General features: G+C 42.6%; 1 protein-coding gene across 2 annotated transcripts in view; it reads right to left on the bottom strand.

The window, feature by feature from the left end:
- Positions 1-14,428: 14,428 nt before the first annotated feature.
- The window catches only part of PRICKLE2 (prickle planar cell polarity protein 2), a gene marked incomplete at both ends in the record, with an annotated part of 317,401 nt that continues 314,384 nt past the window's right edge, over positions 14,429-17,445 (bottom strand). For both annotated transcript variants that reach the window (XM_080914845.1, XM_080914846.1), the window contains one exon: positions 14,429-15,303. In XM_080914845.1, coding sequence (XP_080770971.1) covers positions 14,429-15,303 — 875 coding nt within the window. The remainder of the gene's footprint in view (positions 15,304-17,445) is intronic.

Here is a 17,445-nt window from a genome sequence, read left to right as displayed (position 1 = left end):
AAAACTACAGTGCTTTCTGGGGTCTCTTGGAATCACTGTCAGTTTAGAACCAGTATCCAATAGCTCCCAAATATCCCCCTTCCCCTAATGTGTAGTTTCCCTAGCGAAAGGCCATAGGTTCCTCTTGGAGAGAATAGGAGAAAGGCTAATGGTAAAACTCTTTTCTATTGTAACAGTATTTCCTCAGGAGAACATCTTTCTCTTCATTCAAAGGGTTCTGAGTCGGGAACTGGCTAAACGTGAAAATTGGTTGATGGGCTGTGATTCTCTATTTATTTAACACAACACAGGCTTAAAAATTATTTTAGTTGTTTCCTAGATATGTAGATCAAAAAGAAACCAAGTAGGCTTCTTATCCATTTTGTTCTAGGTAATGGCATAATTGAGCAGCCAATCCCAAAGGTTCATATGAATCACAGTTGTAAACATCTCTGTCTGTGCAAGTGCATCCCATGTTCCCTCACTCCTCAAATGGATGGCCTGCTTCTTATCATTACACATATATAAATATAATCTGCTGAGTCCATTTAGTGTGTCATATGTGTTTCTGACTGTACATTCTTTGTACCGGATAACCAGTGAGGAGATTCAACCCCGGGAGAGGCCACCTCGCCCTCTCTCAGTGGTCATTAGTTGCCTGTAGTTCTTTGTCTAGGGGTGGACTCTATTTCTCCCTCTTGTGTTAGCCTGTCTGCTGATATTATCATTGTTTAGGTATTGTTTAGGCAGCCATATTGCTAAGGAATTATGGGTGAATATTTTCTGTCATTTATAGGAAACACAATCTCACAGCAGACTTCCTAGTTTTCTGGTTCTTAAATCTCTCCATCCCTTCATACACAATATTCTCTGAACCTTAGAACAGGAGTTGTATTGTAGATGTGTTTGTTGGGGTTGAGTACTATATGATCCACAGGTTTCTGCATTATGACATAGTATAGGTTTCTGTAATGGTCTCCATTTGCTGTAAAAAAAGAACAAACAAACAAAACCTTTTCCCCCCTGAGGAATGAGAGCTACAGCTACTAGTGGGTATGAGTTTTAGAATGCAGTTATTTATTTATTGTGGTATAGCAAAGTGATTGTAGTAGATTCTGATCTAAAACTATGAACTCACTTGCTCCATGTAATTGCCTGGACTTTTAGTACCAGGCATAATTTTCCTCCTGTTGAGTGGGCCTATGTCTAATTAAACATCTATCTGTTGGTTACTACCAAGGCATAAATGTCACTGTTGCACCTTTAGGTGATGTCTTGCCATTCTGGTCATTTTGGTCATAGTGACATCACAGCTGGCTAGGACTGTTTATTACTTCTCTCCCTTAGCAGCTAACATAGCCCTTTCTGGTACCGTGAGCCAGTACTCTGCAGGGAGAAGGCTTTTAGGAAAGATCCAATTAGAATCTTCTGAGTACTGTGTCTAAAATGTGCCATGTCATCGCAAATAGGGACTTCCTTCAGCCTCTGGAAGGCAACCAAGGGCAACAGTAAAAAGCTTATATTGTTTTGGGAGCTACTTGGACTAACAACTCTTGGTTGGTTTTCCATGCATAGTACTAGGATTTTTGTTAATCCATTTTTTTTCTTGTGGGGGGCCATAGACTCTGTTATCTCAAGTAGCATGACTTCAATATGTATATTGAATAATTGATATACCCTTGAGGTGAAACTGTAAGGTCTCCTGCTGGACTGTAGCTTCATATAGGTTTGGAACCCAAGGTAGAGTATGGTGGAGCAAAGGAGAATGCCTTTGAGCATCAGTGTTCTTTCTCTGTTTTCTGTGGGCAACAATAGCCTTTGCCAGCTGACATCATGGTGTTTGGCCTCAGCAAAGGCCCAGGAGCTATGGGTCCAAGGACTGTGGACTGAAATATGGTACCAAAATAAATGTCCCCTTCGTTAAATTTATTTATTATAGGGACATATTTCCTGACATAGTTTCTTCTTTGTCTATTATTGCTTACAAATGATTCCCTAAAATAGAATCAGTTTCTAAGTCAGAGTACACTATAATCTCCAATTTAAACATCTGTAATGGCTTTCCTGCGATAGGAAGAGAATCCAAGACTTAAAAATTGCACAAGCTGTTGGAGTGACTTGGCCACTCTTTTCTGTTTCTACAAATCCTTTGCCTGCTTTGTTCATAACCACTGTCCACACTGGGTCTCCCATCTTCTCTGCAGCCACACCAGGATTCCCATCTTCTCTGCATTCACACCAGGACTCCCATTTTTGTCTGTACCCATACTGGAGCTCCCATCCTTACTATTCCCTTGTCTTATTCCATCCATACTACAGTGCTCCACCTTGCACTGGAGTGCTCCTCTTTGTACCACACTGGTGCCCTTCTCAGCTCCTCCAATACTACCCTCCTTGTTCTAGCCACCCAGTGTTCTATTCCTGCTCTGTTCATATTGGTGCTGTCCCCTTGGGCTTTCCCTATCTGGTGGGCTCATAGGCTCTCACCACACTATGCTATCCTTGTTCTACCCATATGGGCATCATCCCCCTACTTGGATGCCGTGAGTGCTCTGCCATGCACAGCCGATTCACTTTGAACTCTCTGTCCCTAACAGACTGATTTCTCTGTGTGTCGGCTTACACACCCAGAGAGGCCTCGCTTGACATGTCAACCAGAACCTTCCCAATTCCATCCCTTTGGGCTCTCCATTCTCATTTCTGAGTTACCACAGGATAGGACACTATGCTGCTGTGTGTGTCCTAGAATTCTCATGGCCAGTCTTCCCATATATACTTATAGGCAGGGCAGACACACTCTCTTCTGTGCTGGAAAATCATCTTAATTCCCAAGAGATGGCAGACACACTAAATTGTCATTGGCTGAGTCTCTAAATGATATGCTTTTGTTTGGCCCTAAGGAACTTGAACAAGTCTAAGGGATGTGAGACTCACTCATTGTGCATAATTCTCTCTCTCCAAACCTAGCACAAAGTCATGAACCTGGAATTATGTAAGTCATGCCCAGGCAGTCACTTAGCTATGTGCAATGGCACACTCTTCCCTTCTTCTATAGAATGGCCTCTCCAAGGCTTTAGAACTCAGCTGTTCTGTGCTGGAAGATAAGTGTCAAGTGACTGTTCCCTCATCATTCAGTGAGTTAGGTTCATAAATCAAACATGAACAATGAGGCATTTACTGGCACAGGGGGAGAATATGGGAAGCTAGCTCTTGTGTTGTAAGATAACACCAAGGATAATCCTAAAATGCTGTCTTCTAACTCTCTGAAAAATTCTGAAAACAGAAATCTCCAACTACTCCTTGCTGGGAAGAACTCAAAGTCCAAGATGAGAAAGTCACAAGTCACTCTCAGGTTGTTGTGTGTAATCCTGAGGGTGCAAACTGAAGGTGAATGTGGTGCATGCTTACCAAAGGGCTAGAGCTGTGGGCAGAAGACACAGCAAGAGGCTTATCGGCTCCTGAGCTTTTCATTCCTGAGCTGTGTGCACAGCACATTTCACGTTGGCTCTGATGTGTGCAGAGAAATGGAGAACACTGGAGGGAGGATCCTCTCACTGCCTGTACTGCTGACATTGGCTTCTTTCTCTCCCAGAGTGGGACCTTAGATTTTAGGAGAACACTGTCCTGATGAACTCTAGCAAGGTTCTAGAGAGTGGGAAGGCTAGATGCAAGGACCCGATGGTAGGTGTCAACCCAAGGATGAATTCACACAGACATTATGCCTTTTCTTCTTGGTATACTCGTGATACAGCATTCTGTAGCCTCATACAAGAGGCTAATCAGTTTATATCCAGATGCACTGTAAAAATGTGGCATCACTTGAAAGCCATATCCTAATTAGAACCAAGTTACTTTCCCCAGTGTGCCAGATGCTCTTTCTTTTATCTTTCCTCTCTCTCTCTCTCTCCTTCTTTCTCCTCTTCCCCCCCTCTCTCCACTCTCTCCCCTTTTCTCCCATCTCTTCTCCTACCTCCCTCTCCTTCTTTCCTTCCTTTCTTTTTTCTTTCTTTCCTTCCTTTCTTCCTTCCTTTCCTCTCCTTTGGTTTTCTAAGATAGGATTTCTCTGTATAATAGCTTTGGCTGTCATGGAACTCACTTTGTAGACCAGGCTGGTCTCATACTCACAGAGATCTGCTTGCCTCTGCCTGCAAAGTGCCAGGATTAAAGGTGAGTACCACCACACTACTGCTGCCGTAACCGCCCAGCCAGATGCTGTTTCTTAATGCGTTAAAAGTCACTGCTGTAAAGACCTCTATATTCAAGCAAGTTTGCTTTCATTCCTGCTTGTAAAGAACTTCTAGTGTTAACAACTATAATTATCACATGCTGAAGGATTCCCCCAAATACTTCCTTATGCTCTCAGCACAGAGTTTACTATTTGCAATAAACACCCCAAATGCTGAAGGTCTTCTCATCAGCCACCAATACTATTGGGAGGTGGTAGAAACTTGGGAGAGGTGGCTTGTGAGAAGCAGTTAGGTCATTGAAACCAGGGACACTGGGACTCTAGCCTCATCTTCTCTCTCTTTGCTTCCTGCCACCATGAGGCACACAGTCTTTCACCATGTGTTTCTGGCATGATCATCTGAGGTATTGCTGACTCAAAACAGCAGGGTCAAGCAATGACAGACAGAAAGGTCTGAAATCACAGGCTAAAATAAATTTTTCCTCATATAATTGTTTATTTCAGGTAATCTGTCACGATGATAGAATGCTGACTAGCACCTGTGTTGTGACGCTCAGAAGTTCCTGTAAATGAAATGAATGGCTTCTTCTGGCCCCTGTGGGCATCTGTACTTACATGCATGCCCCTCAAACCCTAACACACACACACACACACACACACACACACACACACACACACACACACACACCCTAAATAGAATCAGTCAGCATACACAAAATATAGATGATTCACTAAATTTTACTTCATTTAACAAACTCCATAGACAAATTAGCAGTGCTTACTGCTTTAAGTTTAACTATTAGTCACCTGAGAAGGTTATCAAATATTCTTCAGATGGGATTTTTCTCTGCTGTTGTCATCATTGTGGTAAAAAAAAAAAAAAAAAAAAAAAAAAAATTCATCATGAAGAAGCAGAGAGGTGTGCCCTGCTCTGATTTCGGATTTGGAGAACCATAAAGTTAGAAAGTGGAGGGGCCTGTGTGCCCCTTGACCTCTCCCTGCACCACAGGTCCAGGGTCACTGAAGTCCAGTGCTGAGGTCTCAGCAGGGGACCTCTCTGGTCTTGGTAAAGCAGAGTGAAGGTCCCTTTCTACTAGTTAATATTTGGATACAGTTCTCTAATTATTATGCTTGTTCTTTATTGGAAGTAAGAAGCTTCCAGCAGCCATCATGGAACATTAAGCACATGTTCAAAGGGGGGATGGGAGCAAGAAGCAGAAGGGGGAGCAGCTTCCATGAAAGCAGCAGGGTAAGACCCCGTGATCCCCAATGCTTTGGCTCCCCAGGGTCCTATTTCTTTCCATACTTCTTGTATAGTTTGTGCTGTTCAAAGCAGCTTCTTTCCCATCCTGAGGACTTTATGTACCGCACGTGGGGTTGGAACCTGTTCCTGCTCAGAACTATTGTGTCCCACACTTGGCCTCAATATTAAAAAACAAGTCATTTATACAATATTTTGCATGGCATCGGTTTTTTTTTTTTTTTTTTTTTTTTTAATAAAGAGTCAGGAAGTAAAGGAAGGAGAGGGCTGCTCTGATGAAGTCTGCTGTTACAAAAAACATGGTGGAGGCATGCATGTCCTGGGAAAGGCCGAGTGTTCCCAGTGGCTGCTGGGAAGTCACCCTCCATCCCAGCTCTTGAAGGTAGCCAGCCAGCTTGTATTCACAGCTGTGTGGTGACCCTGCAGTGAGAAGACAAGCTTCACATGTGTCTGGCAGCTCCGAGGAGCTTTACTGCTCTAAATGATCTCAGATGGTACTGTAAGGAGAGGCCTGGGCTTGGTGGGGAGGAGCCTTTCATTTTCTAGTCTTCTGGCAGGTACAATGAAACTTTGTTAGGTTGACTGGAACATTTCTTTGGGGGCCTCTGGAAAACACTTACTCTCTGAACTGGCTGGAGGTGTAGCTACAGAAGCAACAGGAAATAGACCCAGGCACTGGTCAAGCAACTGTAGAAGGAAGTACCGCTCTTTAGCATGAGGTTGGAGTTTCTCAAGATAAGGGTGAAGGCTAGGAGCCACAGACTCAATTCAAATGGAACCTAGGGAGGAGAGAACTTCCAAGGAGAGCCACACAGTGGGGAAGCAAAGACTAGTTGGTTAGGAGTCAAGGCCCCAGACAGGTGTGCTTTGTTAAGTGGACTCATTGATCTTCCATGGGTTTTTTTTTTTTTTTAATAACTCAGATGATCAGATAAAACAAAGTTTAGATTTGGAAAAAGAAATGAAAAAGCAGAGCAGCCCCCAGTAAGACTGGCGATTCATCTGAGTTACTGTTTCGTCCTATCTGTCACCTTAAAATAACATCCACTGTGGGGACTTGATAATTATCTGAGTTGTGAGTATGCAGCCGAGTGGTCTCAGCTCTGAGATTTTCTTCCATAGTCCCTGCCATTCTCTGGAGGGGGAAGTCTTCCTTCACCTTTCATGAGGCCCCTATGGGTGACTTACAAACTCAATGCAATTTTTATAATCTTTTGCATGGTCATTTCAATTGTTTAATTAGTTCTTTTAAACCCTGGATTCATTAAGCACTTACTTGTAAATTCAACGGTGGGAGTGTGAGCAGCACCTCCTTGCTGCTTCTAGTCCATAGGTTGTATTTTTTACAGGGCCAAACAAACAGCTGCAAGCTCTAATCAATGGGTAATTTTTATCCCAATCAAAGCAACTAAGCTAACTAATCAACCCCTGCCTCCAAAGCACTGGTCTCATCAGCCTTCAGAACTCCTGACCATCTGAAGACACCCTCAGTTGTATCTTCTAGTTTTGAAAGGAACTTGCAAGATCAGTTGACATTGATTTCCACATATTAGTCAAACAGGTTGGATTGTGCGGTAGCACAAAGTTTCCTCTGGATTGTGTTTTCAGTTTAACATGACAAACGATACGTTAAAAAAGTAATTCTATGTGAAAACACAGTGACTCAGGGACCCATTTGCTTCTAGGCAATGATTGACCATCCCAACATGGACTTTTAGTTCATTATGGCTTCAGGTGAGAGACAGAGACAAACAGGCAGGCTGAACACTGTCTTCCTTATCTACCAATCACAAAATCCTGCAAAGGGACAAAACTTGGGTATGGGAGTTGGGACACATGGGTGTTTGGTGAGCAACAAACATGTTCGGTATACAAAAATCTCCAAATCCTTATCTGTAAGAATGGAGAAACAGAAAAGTTGATATGTCGGATTTATGAGTAAATGCACCAATTCATTTTCTCAGCTTTTATCTGATAAGACATTTGAAAGGATAATAATAGTTCCCTTTCTTTCTGCACTGGGGAAGTTTACTATTGACTTTGGTGTCCATATTTCTTTGACACTCTCCTCCCCACATAGGTAAAGTTATCAAATTCTGTTTTCCACTTGATAAAAGAGATAAAAATCTGGATGGCAGGACAAATGGAGAGTCTTATAGTCTACAGAACTTTGGGTGGCAGCATTTTCCAGAATAACATTTACCCTTTCTAGGTCTTTTTGTTATTGGGTAGAAAGCATCATTATCACACACACACACACACACACACACACACACACACACACACACACACACAGAGTGTGCGTGTTTCTATTGGGGCTTTATTAAACCATTTATAGCATGCAGCTCATTTCTAATTCAGTTCAGAGCCCTATTTCCCACTAAGTGTGTCCTGATTCTGTTCTTGCTTGCTTGGGCACATTTTTCAATAAACAGTGACACTGTAATTAGCACTAGGCCCATGAAGGAAGGATGTTAAAATATGATAATTTATTCCATTTGCTAATATAAACTTATTTCTCAGTAGTGTTTTCCCAATCCATATGGATTTGATTATTCTTAAATCTTCACTTTTTTAATGATGGTTCTTTCATTATATTATAAATCATCTGATTATAATTCTGGGCCATGAACTCTTGGTTTTTATTTTCTGTATTTGCAGTTGATAGCACTTGAAATTCCAGTGACTTCATTATGGAGTTCAAGGCACTATTACTCCTTTAAATTGGAAAACACTGTTATCTAGCTAGACTACATACCAATGACAGATTGAAAAAGAATTTAGGAGAACAATACCATTCACAATAAACATACACACACACACACACACACACACACACACAGCACACATACACAAAATAAAAGGAAAAAAAACCCAATCAACTATCCTATCAAACAAATACAAAAAGTCCAACTTATTTCTAGTTTAGTACAAAGCCCTATTCCCCACTAAGTGGCTCCGATTCTGTCCTTGTTTGCTTAGGCTTATTTTCCAGTAAACAATGACACTGTAATTAGCACTAGGCTCTCCACCCTCACCCTCCCTCCCAAAAGGAATAAACAAAACCAAGGAAAAGTAAGACACGAAAATTAAAAGACACTGAAGAAAGGAATTATAGAAGAGACCAGAAGATGTTAAGAATTCCCATGTTCATGGATCAGAAGGGTGTAGGAACAGCACACATTCTGACTTTAAGATTCCATCTCACCCAACTCAGAATGGCCATCACCAGGAATAAAAACAACAGATGTTGGTGTGAATGTGGCAAGGGGGAACTTCTATACACTCTCAAGTGGGAGCTCAAGCTAGAGCTAGACATCCATCTTGTGGGTTCATCACACTTAAACTATAGGAATTTCTGCTACTAGCTACTTGTGTATCTACTTTGGGTATCAGTCTAGAGGTTCTCAAAAAACTAGAAATAGGCCTGCCATGACCTATACCACTACACCACCTATTCCACCCCAGGGCACAGACCCAACAACTCTATCTCCTACTGCAGAGACACTTGCACATCCATGTTCACTGTTGGTTTATTCATAATAGCCAGAGAATGGGGGTCAATCTAGATGTGCACCAGGGATGAATGAATAAGAAAAAATGTGGTATATATATGCGCAGTGGAATACTACTCAGCTAAAAAATGAAATGATGACATTTGTAGATAGATGGAACTGGACAAATTAAACTGAGTGATAGAACTCAGGCCCCAAACAACATATGTCTTCTCTAACCAATTTCTGATTGGATTTGAATCCCACGAGAAGGAATTTTATGCCCGGTACTGTATCCTGGTCAAAAGCCCATGACTGGGGATTTCCCAGGCCCTAGGGTAGGACCTGCTATCATTTTGATAGATGATCATTTTGTTAAGTCAGACTCAAGTTCTGAAAATATCACTCACTGACACACATGCTTTTTCTTGGCCTTTCCCCAAAGGCACAATCCACTCCCCAAATCTGGAACGTGAACAAGAATTGAGAAGAATGACAACATTCCTTTTATTCAAATTTTATTGGAAGTTTACAAATGTATTACAGAATCAGTAAAACATCATATCCACTTTACAGGGCACAGATTTCAAGCAAAGTGTTCAGAACAGTCTCTGGCAGAACCCACGCCGAAGCCTGTGACAGGCCTTCCTAACAAACAGTTTGACACTGGACAGATAACACAGACTCCAGCCTGCTTCACCTTCTTGGGCCCTCTGAGGTTTTGTTTATGCATATGGAATTAAATAGGGTCTGAGCAACTCTGCATGAACGAACCAGAGAATAAATGCTGGCCGACTGCAGAAGAGTCACTGGTCTTATGCCGTTAACTCAGAGTTAGGATTAAACCTGAATACTTTATTAAGAATTATGGAAACCAACTAGATCAACATAAGAGAAGGTCATATTGGCAAGTAACCTCCCAAAATTTAGAAATGTTTGGTTGGTGACCTTTTGAAAACCCATGGCCAAATGTCTAGACCATGAAGGCTTTCTTCAAAAATGCTCAAGATAGAACTAGACATCTATCTTGCCAGTTTATCACATCTGAACCACCGAAATGTCTGTTACTAGCACATGACCTTTCCAGCCTCCTTTTTATTCCTCTGAGGGAGGCTGGTTCTGGAAGCAGGAAATGAATTTATATAACAGCAATAGCTTCCAATAGTCGTGTGCTCTATAGGGGTCTTGTGTTGACTGGCTTCTAATATGAGAAAACAGAAAAATAAATCAATTTTTCCTCCATCCTGACCTTCATAGTTCTGGATGGTCATACACAACACATACTTTGGGGCAAACCACTGGCAAGAAGGCAAAGGTTTCATTCCCATATGCTCAAAGAAATTGTTTTTCAAAAGGTTTTCATATGTAACTGCCTTCAAGATCAGTAATGGAAGCCTGTGGAACAGGATCTGCAGAGCCTGCAGGTGCCAGGAACAACTCTGCTTGCTTGTGACATTCAGGCCACTGGCTCAATTTTCTACTTTCCTTGGTCATAGGTGGATCTTTGTGAAGCACAGCGTCTGGTCTCTGTTAGGAGTATGCAAAGAACACTCTACTTTGGAATTTAAGTGTCCTATGTCCCTATAATATGGGCTGGGATGAGAAAGCAGACTCTTAGCTGACCTCTGCAAAGTGAGCAGGAACTGCCCACATAACTGGCAAAGACCCTGAGCATGAAGAAGTAGGCCAAAGAGAGCCTTGTTTGGCCTAAGAGGTCAGCTTCCTGTAGCTTCCACAGTGTGGGAGGGAAGGGAGTCTGCCAATTCTTTGTGATGTATGCTTCCTGAATGTCTGGTGTACCACTCCTTTCCCAGGGACCCAGGAAAGAATCAGCTTATGAATAAGATTTGTCATAAGACAGAAGAGACCAGCTCTAGTCAGTTAGCCCTGGCTTGTTGGAGTATTGTAAAGATACTTGGGATGAGAATCTGCTCTCCGTGGAAAGTGCAGTAATCCACGACTTATCATGCACTGCGGTGGCGGTAGAGCATTCATAGCAAGTGTACTACACTCATGCCACATGGCTCCATCTGATGGAAAAAAATGGCTAAACAGGTCATAAGAAGCAGGAACTCCTTCCTAGAAGAGGTGCAGAGAATGCCATCTTCCCACAGCTCTGTAGGAGGAGCATTCTATAGGAAAAGATTGTGACTTTTCCTATTAGAAAACCCAAATCTGTTCAGACAGCTGCTTGGACAGTAAATGAAAGATTGCAGGATGTAGAAAGAGGGTTTCAAACAACCAACACCAGCAATTCTCCTTTATGTGTGTTAACAACCAGGAAATGAGGTCTGAATTTTCTCACCCTATTTATCTTCACACATGGCAGAGAATCTAGAACTGTACAGGACAGAGGGCAGGCCTCTGAATGCCACTCTGGATGCTCAAGCTAAGATTCACCAGCATGAACCCTTTCCACAGGACCAGAGGTGGGATGCACTAACTAGCAAGAGCACTCAGGAAATTTCAGTGACTCACACTCTCCTTGGCCTGGAGGAGAGAGCTGGCTTAGCTGGTGCTGGAGCTGGTGGCAGTGTGACATGAACTGAATTCTAGAGCTGTAGTTCTAAACAGAAGTCAGCCCAACAATAGAGATGGAAAAAGAAAGCCAGCCAAATCATCAGAGAAGAGAAAAGGGGGAAGAATGGCTTTTCTGAAAGCCAGTCTACTGAAGATAAAACAATGACCTAAGGGAACTGAGCACAGGCCACACCCCCAGGGAAACCTGGCCAATAGGAGGTAAGGGATACACTAGAGGAATCAGGGAGGACCCTAAATTCTCACCTCAGAATAGAATGCACTTGAATTTTGGGAATGAGATTCTGGTTGTATCTCTTAGTTATTACTTCAAGGTAGAGAAATTCTAGTTTACTGTCATGCTGCCCAGTACTGGGCAGTAACTTGAAGGACCTACCATCATTGTGAGGAACTAGCCTTCCTCAAGTGACATTCTCCGTAGGACCCCTGGCTGCTTTTAGAATGGGAAGAAATCTTCAGTGGTTAAATAGAAGGGGATGATCTTGCTGGTGGACAGTTTGACCCTGAATCCTGCATCTCATTATAAGTTTTGGTTAGAAAGATCTTGAATGTTCTCTGTTCAGCTAGACTTGATATTACTTAAGCAGCTTCTATATTTCTTTCTTCTTTGGGCAGAGGGCTAATCAAAACCATATCTGGGAAATGGAAGAGGTACTCTGCTGAGGACAGAGTAAGAAAACAACTTTCAATGGGAAAAATTTGTTCATTGGATTTGGGGCCAGAGAGGACACATGGTTTCAACCATTTGCTAAGTGATCTACTTTCCTCTCTTTTCTTCTCCCAATAATGCCGTTTAATTCTCACCAATCAACAAACTCAAAGTTCCAAATTGGACTCACCCAATGTCTACCAGAAACCTGCCACTTGAGTGGCATGGTGCTGCATATTTATCTCTTAAACAGTTACCAAGCAGCTTATTAACTTACTATACAAACGTATTAGAGTTAATTCTCCAGAAGCTTGGATAATTAATGAAACATTTAGATATGAAGATAGCATGCGGAAAACAGCCACAATCAACATTTGCATTGCTTCTTTAAAAAAATCAGTGACAATGACAAATGTCGTATTAATACCTATGAAGCAAATCATTTTAATACATCCTGGATGGAGTGTCACCATCACATCCTTTACAGTCTCCCCTGACCCCAGACCCATTTAGGATGGTGTCTGAGAAGCCACTGCTCACTTTCTCTCCATTAAAAAAAAAAAAAAAAAAAAAAAAAAAAAAAAAAAAAAAAACCCTAGAAAATGTTAAGTACTATACTGAAAAGAGGCCATGTTTGCCTTATCATGGCAAATGGCCAGAGACACACTGTGCATAAGGGGACAGCACATCTCACAAAAAGCGGCTCCTCTGATGGATTTTTGCCACAATCCACCGAGGAGAGGGAGAAAATGGACCAAGAGCAAGCGCTTCATTTTTTTTTTTAACTGAAGCAAGGCAAGAAGTTTAATTTCACTAAGTATTTATCTCACCTGCAGTGAAATGTCTTCCTTAAGCAAACTCACTCTTGAGCCTTTCTGTCTGACCAACAGTCCTCAAAGTTCAAAGTGGAAATCTCTCTTGCCACAAGGTCTGTCTTTCCATGTTGTCACCCATCATCTCAGCAGCTTGACCCTCCAGGGTAAGAAGCCAGCCCCCTGTGGTGACTAAGCTTGTCAAATGGGATTCTTTCTAAAGCACTGGGGACTAGTCAAGGTAGCTGTCACCTCTTTCTTCCAACAAATTCTTTCTCCCTGACTTTCCTTCCTATCCCCCCCTCCTTTCAACATCTATTTACTTTTTGTTTTCAAATCTCCTTGTGCAGTTGTGCACCACACCAGTGCCTCCAGAGCCCCTCCCCCAGCATCTTCTTGTCCCTCAGTGCTAAGTGCTGAAACTCATTTGCTATGAGGACAGACAGTTGTCAGGCTAAGGCAGCAGCTCTGTCTGCCTTGGAAGAAGAAAGCAGAGAATACTATCCAGGAAACATGAGCACCAAACAATTCCACACTCAGAACAACGCCATGCTGACACATACACCGGCAACCAATCACAGTCACTGTGACTTCCCCGAGGGACAGATCGACATTAAGTAACTTCAACGTTCCAAACAAGGATGGCATTTCTCACAGAACTGGACTGACACTGGCTGTTATCTCTAATCAGCAAAAGCGACATTTGCAATAATAATAATAATGATAATAAAAAACAAAAAAAAAAAAACTACTTACTTTGTAGAGAATAAATTCTACCGGGGGTGGAGTGGACTTAGAGACCTTTAGATAGACCAGAGCATAGAATGCCTTGGGAAGGATAGTTAAAATTCTCTTTTTCAGCCACAAAAAGTCAAATTGAATATACTCCTTTTAAAATAGTCTCACTGACATGTAACAGATTTGTATAGAAAGAAAACCAAACCGAATCAAAACAAATGACAAAAACCAGGTGGTCCTGGGCCACCATTTACTGCCACTCGAAGATATTGGTGGACATGCATGCAAGTCCCCACTGAATCCTACGATATAGAAATTCTGTTGTTATTACAAAATACAAAAATATTTTATCAGAACTCTCATTTACAATGCATTTACAATGAACATGTAAATAACTTAGTCTGGGGTCCTGGCTAATAAAGTATTTACTGGAAAGGGGTCCTAAAAGGAAGAGAACCAGAAAGAATATAAGTGAGCAGGTTACAGCGTGTCATCTGGTTAATGGCCACTCCACCTTGGAAGGACATCACCTACCCTGGCCTCCACAGCCTGTGTTTCCAAAGTGAAATGTGCAAATCATATTTAACATGTCCCAAACTGTGACACCAAGTGTATCTACCAAGTCAACCTGCAGCCTTGCCTCCCTCAGCTGAGAGCATTCTCCTCTCCTCCGTGAACCATCCCCAAGAGCACTTGAGAATTCACAACAGTGCACGTTTCTGAGTTTACATTCTTAGCTCCCATCTCCCCGATTCTCCAACCACTATCACATTAGGAAATGATACAGTTTTTGCTCTTCTGTCTTTTCCTGCTGTGCAACTGTCCTCTGCCACCTAAAGTAGAGGATTTGGGGACACCGTAAGAGCTGTATTTGTGCAGGAGCTCATCACTTGTGACATATCGTAGGCGGGCTGGCTGGGGGATGGGTTCTCCTAGGAAGTAGCCCTCATTGTCGGACTCTGAAGAGGAGGAGCACGTGGAGCACCAATCATACTCCGTGAAGTAGGGTCCCCATCGTTCCCCAAAGGCATTCTGCAAAGCCAGGTCCGACACAGTCCTGGGACACTGGCCATACAGATCCCGCCGGGAACCCTGCCCCAGGCTCTCCTGGAAGCTGCGTTGGCGCATGAACTGGTCATAGTCCTCCCTGGCTCTCAGAGGGGGTCTTTCCTTCAACCGAGCGATGACCTCCCGTTCACTGGCTAGGTGCAGGGCGTTGTCTGAGCGGGAGCGTCGGGACCTCCTAGACCGGTGAGGACGGAAGCGGCGGTTGTCATCCCTGGAAGTAGTTCTCCTCCGGGTGCGCTCGCTCATGGGCTGGATATGCACACCTTCCTGCCCTGGTAGCTTGCTGCTCGCTATGCCACCATCAAAATCAAAGCTCTGATGCATCCTTCCATGGGACTGCAGGTCCCTGTATCCCAACGGGTTGCTGAGCTGGTGAAGGTTCCCCTCCATCTCCTGGTACTGTTGAGCAGACAGCAGGCTGCGGACAGACTCTGCGCTCCTGAATTGCATTGAGGAGTTGAGAGTGCCCATGTTGCTCAGCTTTTCCGAGACATTCATTCCAGAGTCTTTGCTGAGGTCAGGCATGGAAAACCGGGATAGGTGCTCCTGGCGCTTGGCACCACCTTCAGCAGACAGTCCTGCGGGGCAGGGGATAGGAGAGAAGAACACCACTGCAGTTAATACAACTGTACAACAATGGGAGGGAGGTTGCCAATACTTACAGTCTGGGGTCTCTTTGAGTGAAATCTGGCTGTGGAGTAGTTCACAAAGGCTCTCATAATGTCTACATGACATGGGGTTCTCTACACGGAAAAGGTATATGCTTCAAACCATCAACAGACATGTGCCTTCCTAGTTGCTGATTTCTCCCAAGGCTTACCAAGGGTTCATTGAGCATCCTGTGTACATTTCCTCTGTTTAGAATGTCACATCACCAAATGCTTCTGTTGCATCTTCAACTCTAACCGTGCTCTAGAAGCTCTGTAGGACAGATGAACGCTATTTGGCCAGGGACTGGCCAGCCCTAAGCAATGTCTTACTAAAGCAAGCCTAGACTCATTCTAAAGTACTGCTCCAGTTTACTTCTTTGCTGGCCTGAAGCAGTCTCCTGCTCGGCTTGTTTCCCTGACTGGCAGATAGCTGTTCATTTCTAAAGGCTTGGACACTTAGTGTCTCCCTAGGTGAAAAAAAGTGATAATTTATTCTCTTGGTTTGGTCAAGTGATTGACTGCTCTAGGATTATAAATAACCCTCTAGCAGTCAGAAGATGTCAATTGTGTTTGGACATTCCTCTATCTCCCAAGGAGGTACCTTTAAAAATAAAGCTCTGACTTTAATCATCACCTAAGAGCTGGTACCTCAAAATGGGTCTCTATTCTAGAAGTACTTTCACATTGTAAGGGCTGAGACAGAAACCATTCTGAAGATGGAGGGAGAGGTGCATTCTGGGATTTTGATTTTGCATATCTTAAAACAGTACTCTATGGAGATGTTCCTCATCACAAAAGGAAAGTTTGGCTTTTTTTTTTTTTTTTTTTTTTTTTTTTTTTGTCATTTCTGGACACTGACTGCAATAAGACACCATTACCCTGGCACCGATTATCCGAGCCTCCCAGCAGGGTCCACTATGTCCTCCCCTTGACAGACCTAAATCATGTTGCAAACCCTTAAGAATATGTGGTAACATCTAAAGCTAAGTACACATAAGTAAACATACATGAATTATTAATAAAACAATTTTGTGGGGGCTTCTGGTATCATATTTCCTGTGCATAATAACCCCAAGAGGAGAGGCCTCAATTTTACACTGTCATTTCCGTTCCATGCCTGGTTATATACACAATAAGTTAGTAAATACCTTCCAAAAACATACAGACACATTCAGACAGTGAAACTTTCCTATAACAGCCTGGAATTGGAAATAATTTAAGTGTTAACCAATGCAAAAATGGATAAATGTATTGTGGTTCTGACTGCTGTTACTCACTAAAAGGTACCCAGGCTTGTTGGAGAACTGGGTTTCAGGGCAGAGTAGGAAAGTAAAGAGGTGAATCCAGAACACCCTGCCTAAGAAAGTAAATGTTAAGGGTAAAATGGGATAAGAGTTTGCTGGATGACCACAGTCCCACTTGGTCCCAATGGCATGTTCTGGACAGTTTGAACATTAAAATATTTATGGAAAGAAGCTACTTAAAAACTGTTGAAACAAATAGTAACTTGTAACTTCATATTGATAACAGACAAAAAAATTGTCAGTATGTCAGTAAACTGGGGAATGAGTGGGGTTCTTGTGCATGGCAGGGTGCTGCTCACTGTCCCACAAGGGAGGGGAGCCTAGCCAGCTAGAGCTGGAAAGCCAGTGACCACATTCAGGGAATAAACACCTGATGAGCAGGCACAGTAACACATGAGCCTTTGGCAAACATTTAATTGAGACATGTAAATATTTTTTTCAGCCAATATTTGGTTTTGTCTTCTATACTGTATTTTCCCTTCAAGAATGTTGTCCTTAGTTTCTTAATATGGTGTCCTTCATCTCATGGTTCTTTCTGAATCCACCAAAGACTTGCTTCTTTTCTTCTCTTTTAGTTGAAAAATTTTATATAATATATTCTGATCAGACTTTTCCATCTCCCAACTCCTCTCAGATCCTCTCTACATGTCTATCCATCCAACTCCATGCCTTCTCTTTAAAAAACAAAGAAAAATAAAAACAACAAGCCAAACTAACAAGCCAAACTAACAAGCCTCCCAATTCTCAATCTTTTTTCCGCTCCTCC

This window comes from Micromys minutus, assembly GCF_963924665.1.
Source record: "Micromys minutus genome assembly, chromosome: 3".
Taxonomy (NCBI): domain Eukaryota; kingdom Metazoa; phylum Chordata; class Mammalia; order Rodentia; family Muridae; genus Micromys; species Micromys minutus.
This window is presented reverse-complemented; position numbering and strand designations above follow the sequence as displayed.